The sequence below is a fragment of the Eumetopias jubatus genome, unplaced genomic scaffold (assembly GCF_037043125.1).
Source record: "Eumetopias jubatus isolate StellerSeaLion01/CBP00866 unplaced genomic scaffold, mEumJub1_p1.0 scaffold_10, whole genome shotgun sequence".
In the NCBI taxonomy this organism is placed as follows: domain Eukaryota; kingdom Metazoa; phylum Chordata; class Mammalia; order Carnivora; family Otariidae; genus Eumetopias; species Eumetopias jubatus.
Genome location: NW_028274816.1, coordinates 119,702,402 through 119,711,305, shown reverse-complemented (window position 1 = coordinate 119,711,305; position 8,904 = coordinate 119,702,402). Strand labels below are relative to the sequence as shown.

Below are 8,904 nucleotides of genomic sequence, written 5' to 3'. Positions count from 1 at the left end.
TTCTGAACTTACCTCTCTACCTCCACCCCAACTTGTTCCTCCTCCTGTTCCCTACCACAGGGAATGATACCACCATCTGACCGCTTCTCTAAGTGGGAAACTCAGAATTCACTTCTCACTCTCCCTTAGCTCCTCCCTTCCAAATTGGTCACTCCATCTTGCCTAGTCTACCACGGAAGTATCTCAGGGATCTCTTCACTTACCTCTGACTTCACAGCTACAACCTAAGTCCAGGCCACTGTGATCTCTCACCAGAATGATTGCACTGGCCACCAAATTGGTCTCCCTGCTTTTAGAGACCTCTCATCTCCATACATTCTTCATACTGCAGCCTGAAGATGCAAATGTGACCTTCCTTTAAAATCCTCTGGCTTCCCAGTGCCCTCAAGATAAAGCACAAACCCTAATGCAGTGTATTTTACAAGGTATGGACTATTTAGCCTTCTACTTTTCTGGCCTCATCTACCATTCTCCCCTGGAGGGTAAACTCCAAAATACAGAATTACTTGTTTTACAACCAGTCGAAAGTCCTTTACCCCACTTCACTTGGTCTCTGGCTTGACTGAGATGGTGCATTGCCGTCTGGCAAAATGTCCTTGTATGCTCTCTGAGCTTTCACAGCCTCATTTCATCCTCTAGAGCTCCGGGCCCCACTAGGCAATGCAGCATAAGGGTTAAACCTCACAGACAATGGTTGGTATCTGGTTACTAGGATTCGAATTCCACGTTGGCCATTTACTAGTTGTGCGACCTAGGGCAAGTGAATAATCACGGCCGTAACGTCGGGATATTATTTCATCAGTGTGTTGTGAGAATTAAATGAGATGATGCAAGGTGCCTGATAATTAGAGTTGGCCGTTACAACAGCACTTAAAACCAAAGCTCGACCTCCCACCCACTATATTCTCAAGGCCGGGTTTGTGTGTGGTTTCCTTTTAATGCACACGTTTGTTCCAGTATCACCTTGTAGCCTCTGTTTTACTTGACAAGATAGTTAGACCGGGAGGCGATCACGACTTTCTGTCCCCGAGCTCGGCGACACCCAACGCCCCCAGGTGGCTTCAGCAGTCTGCAACCAAAGCTGAGCGAACTAGGGCATACCACTCGAAATCTTAGGGGAAGAAAGGCCTTTTCTAACCAAATGGTCTGTGTTTATAAGGCCTCCCCTCTTTCGTTTCCTAACCTTTAATTCTATCGGACACGATAAAAGTCAGAAATAGGACTGTAATTGGGACCGAGAAAGTAGGCTCAGCTTCCTCCCCCATGGTAATGGCGGCATTGGTACTTTCTCTTCTCCATTCCCTCTCAATAATGGTACCGTTCGCGGAGGGGAGAACAGAGAGGGGTTCTGAAGACTTCAGGTTTCAGAGGCTGGTACTCGTACAGGAACCACCCCTCGCGCCGTGGCGCGGTGGTACCGCCCACTGTCCTCTGATTGGCTGCCGAGGCCCCGCAGTCGGGCTCAGCCCGCCGCGCCGCCCTCAGTACAGCTCCGGCCGCCGCGCCGCCTGGCTCTCGTATCGCTTGTTCTCGGCGGGCTCTGGGGGCTCCGCGCTGCGGCCGTTAGTCATGTCGGGTAGGTGACTCCTTCAGCGAGCAGCGGCAGCGGCTAGAAGGGGCCTGGCGGGGTTGGGCCGTCTTCCCGCCCACCGGAGGGCCCCGAGGGAGAGCCTCCGGCCCTGAGGGAGGCTTGGGGTGGGGGGGCGGCCGTGGCCGCCGCCATGTTGGACTGAAGGGACGCACGCTCCCAACGCTCTCCGTCTGCAAATCTCGGCGGGAGTGCTTCGGGCCCCCTTTTTTTTGACCCTGTCCTTGGAACCTGAGGAGACGTGCCGCTCCCGGGGAGGGTGTGTGAGTTGGTGGGGGGGGGGGCGGAGGCCGTCTACGCCATCACGGGGGCGGGGGGAGCCCGTGATTAGAGCATCCGCTGAGAGAATCGGTGCTTCTGGTTCTCCGCTCCGCCTCAGATCTTTCAGCGAGGCCTCGGGCCACTCGTCTCGCCGCCTCGTACCTCAGTTTCCCCATCTGTGAAGTGGACTGGGCCTTCCTGACTCACCCATTCATCAGGTGGGGGTCTTGACGCTCTGGGAGCCCTTTCAGAGGACGTTGCCTTGCACGAAATCCTACTTACCGTCATTCCCTCTACCGTCACCGCCCGGATTCGAATGGGGGTGTTTGCATATAATTCAGTTTTCTCCTCACCCTGCTCTCATTTTTCTCCCTTCTCCAGTTTATCTCCTGCAAGAGCCCTGAAAGTGAGCCTTTTCTATTCCGGATAGACTCCTGTAGGTACATGTGGCATTTACCTCAAAGCATGCAGGCCAAAGGAAAGGCAGTCTTACACGAAACATTTAAAGTGATAGACACCTCCACCCCCTCCTTTGTGTGGAAGAGGGGAGAAAAAAAAAAGGTCGATCTTTAGGACAGTCAGTTTAGGTCCTGCTAATAAACCCGGGTATAGAGTCTGGGACACGAATGTTCTCTAGACTTAGCAGTCCTAGCTAACCACGCAAGGTCCCCTGTTGTGGGTCCCTCACAGGCTGCAAAGACCCAGCTGTCCACTTGCTGGAAAACATGAGACATCACATTTCATGTGGAAAAGCAGAACATTTCCTTGAAGACATATGATGGGGATCAAAGTGATGGCTGGCACAGTCTTTCACATTTTTTAAGGGAGTTGGGACTTAAAAAACAAACACAGCACCCCCTCCCCCAGTGCGGTCTTGCAGAAGGATGGAAATGTGTGACAAAAAGCAAGTAGCAGGCTGAGATGAGGCCAAATTAACAAGACTGGCTGGACAGGAGAATAATAAACCTTCCTTAGATTAACCTTAATATTAAGTCTGAATATTGACCTTTTGTGGAACGGGGCACCTACCTGATGGAAGAGGCTGTTAACTGCACAGGATTTCTCTCTTGCTTCTTTCAGTATTTAATCCTTGCTCCAAGGAAAAATAATTTCTTACTCCAAGTAGACATTGGTACATCTTTTACCAGGTGCATAATTTGGAATGAAGTCTGGTGAAGCTCCACAGAAGTATGTAGAAGTAGGTCCTTAGGAGGTGTGTAACCCATCCATGGTTTAGATTCTCCTACCCTCATGGGGAAATTTACCATTTCAACGGACATTAAAAACTATTGGCGTTGTCTTGAATTTTACCATCTTTATTGGTGTAAAACAATGGCTGTTTTTACAGGACTGCGTAGCTTTTATGGAAGATTAAATTTTAGAGGTTACCATCTGTAAAATCCAGGATTTTCAGTGTGTCGTATTAGTGTGTGAGCTGGTTTATCCATTAGTACTGATCTTCAAAGTACCAAGACACTAGATTAATTTGTCACTTTGTAAGTTAAGTTTTTTAAATATCAAGATTGGCTTTCACATGTGAAAAGAACTTTATATAATTGTTTCTAAATTAAATCCATTAAAGCGAGAATCTTTAACTTAGCGTTATATGCTGTTTATGCATTTTGTAAAATGTGTATAAAAATATTTTTGATTTTGTATAAAAATAGTATGCTTTTGACTTGTTTTTTGGTGAATGTTTCAATTAATAAATATAACAGTAAACCCCCCTAAACAGCTGATTGCATTAAGTTTAGTTAAATCCTTTAAACATTCCAAACTCAACCACTCCAGATGCCTGATAAAGCAGACTTATAAACTTAATAAAATATAAGTGCTTATATAGTCAATAAATAAGTAAAAACTGTAAATATTTTAAATCAAACTCATTCAAATACTGTTTACAATTGTGAGTTATCTGACACCTTCAAGTTAGAATCAAACGTATCAGTTATACATACAAAAATCAAAGTTAAGATACTTCTCATTTTGGCAGTATGGAAGACCAAAATAAATTGAAAGTCCTCTATCTACAAACACCAGAAATGCAAGAATTTACAAAAAAAGGGCAAGACCTAACCGCCAGAAATGAAGTAGAAGCCAGCATAGGGCTAACTTGACAGTTGCCCTGAAGAGGCAGGTATAGGTCTCATCATTTAGAGACTTGGGGTTTTTGTTTGTTTTTTAAGATTTTATTTGAGAGAGGACAAGCAGGGGTTGGGGGGGGCGCAGAGGGAGTAGAAGGCCCCCTGCTGAGCAGGGAGCCTGACTTGGGGCTCGTTCCCAGGACTCTGGGATCAAGGCCCCCTGCTGAAGACACACACTTAACTGAGCCACCCAGGTGCTCTGAGACTGGGGTTTTATTACCCAAGTACCCAAGGAGATGAAGCCTTGAGACTATTAGAGCCAGATAATGGGAACTGAGACCTTATATAAAACCTCCTAGATGTTTGGGGCACCTGGGTGGCTCAGCTGTTAAGCGTCGGCCTTCCGGCTCAGGTCATGATCCCAGGGTCCTGGGATCTAGCCCCGCATGGGGCTCCCTGCTCCGCGGGAGGCCTGCTTCTCCCTCTCCCACTCCCCCTGCTTGTGTTCCCTCTCTTGCAGTGCCTGTCTCTGTCAAATAAATAAAATCTTAAAAAACAAAAACAAAAACCTAGATGTTTGAAAGATTGTCTTCGGTGAAAAAGTGAACTAGAAAAAAACCTTTGTATCAGCATAACAGATAACAAGGAAGCTTGGGCCCTGAGTGAAAAAGGTCTGTCCTGAGAATTTGTAACCTGGGAACTGCTTCATACAATTTGGGTGTACATTTAGGCTAATTATGGGGGTCCAGGAAAACTTAAGCCAAGAAATTAACATAAAAATTGGTTCTGGGCTGGTAATAACCTTGGGGCTCCTGGTAGAAACAAATGAACAACCTTTTTTGGAGGAAATTTCACAGCCTAGGTCACAGGAATCTTCTAGAAAAAATAGGCCTTGCAAAAGGTAGATTCACATTAAAAAATTGTAGAACTCGAGGAGACAGTTCACCAAAATGAGTTTGTGACAAATGGGGTTAGAACCCCTGATAGGTAATCTGAAAGCAAGTAAGTTTGAAATTACTAAAAACCTGAAGGAAGGAATCAACCCTAAGACCAAGATGTTACGAATAAGTTTGAAAGTACCAAAAACCTAAAGGAAGGAATCAACCCTAAGACCAAGATGTTACGAAGAAAGGCCATATAGATTTACAAAGAACCTAGTATGAGATAGAAACAGTGGTTAAGTTGAATTGCAGACCCAGCAGAAGAAATAATTAGTGAAGTGGAAGACAGATACAGTTACAATTCAATTCAGAAGGAGATGAAAAGCAAGATTTAGAAACAGATGCAGAAGTCCTCATACGTCTCCTAAGAAAATGTGGGAGGAATCAGGATTATAGTTGAGATTTTTCCAAGATTGATGAATATTTTGGATCAAAAAACAGTTTCAAACATGAGATACCATGTTCAGTTCATCCTAGATAGATTGATATGAAACTGCAGATTATGAAATACCGATTACCTACCAGAGGAAAATAGGGAAATGGTAAGATTGGTAGACTTAAAAATTCTAAGAAGTTGGAAAATAATGAAATGATATCGAGTCTAAAGATTTAAGAGTACCACTTTCAGGCCTTTGCCAAAAGAGCTAAAAAATGTAAATCCAGAAAGGATGCAAAAAACAGTAGAAGGAGCAAACAGTAAATAAAAAGCAAATACTAACAGTATGGAACATCAAAGATTAAAGTGATTACATTTGGAAGTTAAAAAATGGAAGCAAAAACAAAAATTGAATGTTTTACTTCTAAAGCAATAGGGGAAAAGGGAGTAAAGAAAATCCAGTAGGAGGCAGAAAAGGAGTTAAAAGGAAGAAACCCTAGTAAGTAGAAAAATATAGGCTTGTAGGAATAAATGAAAAGTAGTAAAAATGTGAAAACGCCAATTGAAATAGTTTCACATTGGGAAAAGAAATTATCTCTATGTTGTTCAGAAATTAGATACCTGAAACGTAAGATTAAGAAATGTTGGAAGTATAGAGATAGAAGAAGATGAACCGGACAAACACCAAAAGCAAGATTGATTGTTTAGTTGTTACTAGTCAAAATAAAGTTTGGACATTTTTAATCATAATGTAATGTTAAAAGAGGATTCATCATGAATATATAAATCTGTACTTTTGTGTGCCTAACAAAATAGCCTCAAAATAGAGAAACCAAAAAAATATAATTGACAAGTCTGGTCAAATGGAGTTTTTTTTAGCACACCTTTCTGTGTGATTAATAGATGGGGCAGACCAAATGTTAGAGTATGAATGGTGTAACCAGGTATCATCTAGACGTACGGAATTTACTCAACATTTAGGAAATACACAGTTCTGGGGTGCCTGGGTGGCACAGTCGTTAAGTGTCGGCCTTTGGCTCAGGTCATGGTCCCAGCCAGGGTCCTGGGATCTAGCCCCGCATTGGGCTCCCTGCCCAGCGGGAAGCCTGCTTCTCCCTCTCCCACTCCCCCTGCTTGTGTTCCCTCTCGCTATGTCTCTGTCAAATAAATAAGTAAAATCTTAAAAAAAAATAGTTCTTTTCAAGCACATAAGGGGTGTTTATGCAAGTAAAATATTTACCAAGGGGAAAAGCAAAAAACAGCAAATCCTAATAAGTACCAGGAATAATAGAGAAAATACCTTTTCTCTATTTTCTGGCTGCAATGGAATATAATTAGGAAACAATAGAATCAAAACCCTATACACTTGGAAATGAAACATTTCTAAATCATGGATTCAGACAAGGCTCAAGTGTCAAGTACTCGTAATGAGCAGTAGTTTGAAATGCCATAAATTTACAAACTCATTTTCTCTGAGTATAAAATGTTTGTACTTAAATATATTTACACTAAGGGCCGTACTTATTGGTCAATATTCTATCTTGTAGAGTTTTAATGTCAGCCAACTAAAGTCAGATTTATAATTTCAGAGAACCAAAGTGACTGGGTTAAATTATGGACTCATATAGAGTTGAACCAGGGTCACATGACCTATATGCTGTGTACTACTATAATTTTGCTTGAGCAAAAGGGAAATAAACAGGTCTTGGACTCCACTCTCAGTGGGAGAACCCCCATCCATACCTTGGGATATAATTGAAGCTAAAGCTTCATTTATCCCCAGGATACTTTTTTACTCATACATCCCCCCGCCCTTCATAATCCTTTTCAGTTTCTGATTTAGTTGAAGCTAATTTCCTTTCTCATTTGGTAGATGTATCTAATCTCTTTGTGGTCCAGTTAGATTCTGTGTGCTTTTCATATTTTATTTGGTTATTAGTGATAAATCTGTGGTCATTTTTTCATGGGTATGGTAGTGATACACAATTTTTTCTTCATCTTAGCCTTATGTTCTTCACATTCATAGAAGTAGTCAGGATTTCATTCAATATTCTTATGATTAAGGATTTAAAAAAATCTTGTTCAGTCTGATTGTAGATCTCTGCTGCAGAAAAGTGGCAAATCTGATGTTATCTACTTATACTGCCAATGGTGATGTTTTTATATTGTAGCTTTATGTGAATTGAATGCAAATGTCACCAATTTGATTTCTGGTGGGTTTTCAGAACTGTTTGACAGCAAATGATTTTGTTTCATGTTGGATGAGATTGGGCCTAATGGTCAGCTGTTTCAGATGGAGTTATTTTTTGCAGTTGAAAGAATATTTCATATAATATTACTCTTATTCATCACTAATAAACTTTGAGTAGAAACCCAAAGGATAGAGCCTCTTCAAAAGTTTTTGATATAACTGATGTTTTGAGGTGTTGAGAAAAGCTCATAGTTTAAAAAAAATTTTTAAAGATTTTATTTATTTATTTGACAGAGACAAAGCGACAGAAGGAACACAAGCAGGGGGAGTGGGAGAGGGAGAAGTAGGCTTCCTGCTGAGCAGGGAGCCCGATGTGGGGCTCCATCCCAGGACCCCGAGATCATGTCCTGAGCCCATGACCTGAGCCTAAGGCCAATGCTTAATGACTAAGCCACCCAGGCGCCCCTAAAAATTTTTTTTTGACATTATTTAATTCATGCCTTCCTTGGTAGTTTTTATTGCCGAAAAGGAAGCTGGAAGTAGGTCTTGCTGAGTTGGTATGCCGATTGGCCAAGTCCCTGGAACCTTGGTAAAGTTGGAGATAAACAACTAACTTAGCTGCTTTTACCAAAGTCTTCAGAGATCTGTTTGTTGCTGCTGATGGCCAGAGTGGTCCAGTTACAGGGGAATGGTGTGTATGTTGGACTGGTGAGGATTTGCAAGTCAGTGTAATCCTGGGGGTTTATCTTGTCAAGAGTATATGTCTTCCCCCCCCTTTTTAGTCTTGATTAGTTTCACTAGCTGCCTTTTTGTATGTAAAGGTAACTTGAGTTTTTGTTAAAAGGATGGATTTTTCACTGATTGTTTTATGCTTGTTCACTTGGTTCTTGTGACCATCAGGACACATTTGTAAAGTAGTTGTTTTTCAAAGACGTAGTTACTGTAAACAAATCCTTGCACAGTAATTTTAACTAGTTTTTTTTTCTGTAGGTAGTTTTTATTACATTTTCTTACCGCATTCCATCTGTAAAAGCTAAAGTCAGCCTTTGAGGGAAGCATAATTTTAAATAAGATTTAAAATTCTTTTTATGTGTTTTAGATTCTGGAGCTTACGGTCAGTCTGGGGGTGAGCAGCAAAGGTAAAGTATACGTACACTTTAATGATACCATGTAAGACTAGAACTGAGGGAAAAAAAGATGAATTGAGTCAAGCGTTCCTTTTGAGATTTGGTATCTGGATTTCTTAGAGTTAAATGTTAGCTTGTCAAGGGGGGAAGGCCTGTGTACATACTGAAACATTTTTTCCTTTTTTTAAAAAGCCTCCTTGAATCAGTAAATACAGATGCCCCCTAGAGATTAAAACAAATCTCATAGGTATTTTAAAGAATGTTTTCTTTAAGAAATTTTTTAAATGAAACTATTAAAAGGATTTAGACAATTGAACTATAGAACAGGTTTTTAGA

At 41.8% G+C, this 8,904-nt stretch overlaps 1 protein-coding gene across 1 annotated transcript in view; it reads left to right on the top strand.

Moving 5' to 3' along the window:
* The first annotated feature begins 1,469 nt into the window (after positions 1-1,469).
* Positions 1,470-8,904, top strand: part of TAF15 (TATA-box binding protein associated factor 15) — a 34,664-nt gene continuing 27,229 nt past the window's right edge. The window contains exons 1-2 of the mRNA XM_028109138.2: positions 1,470-1,576; positions 8,541-8,580. Of these exons, the coding sequence (XP_027964939.1) occupies positions 1,570-1,576; positions 8,541-8,580 (47 nt within the window). The 5' untranslated portion in view covers positions 1,470-1,569. The remainder of the gene's footprint in view (positions 1,577-8,540; positions 8,581-8,904) is intronic.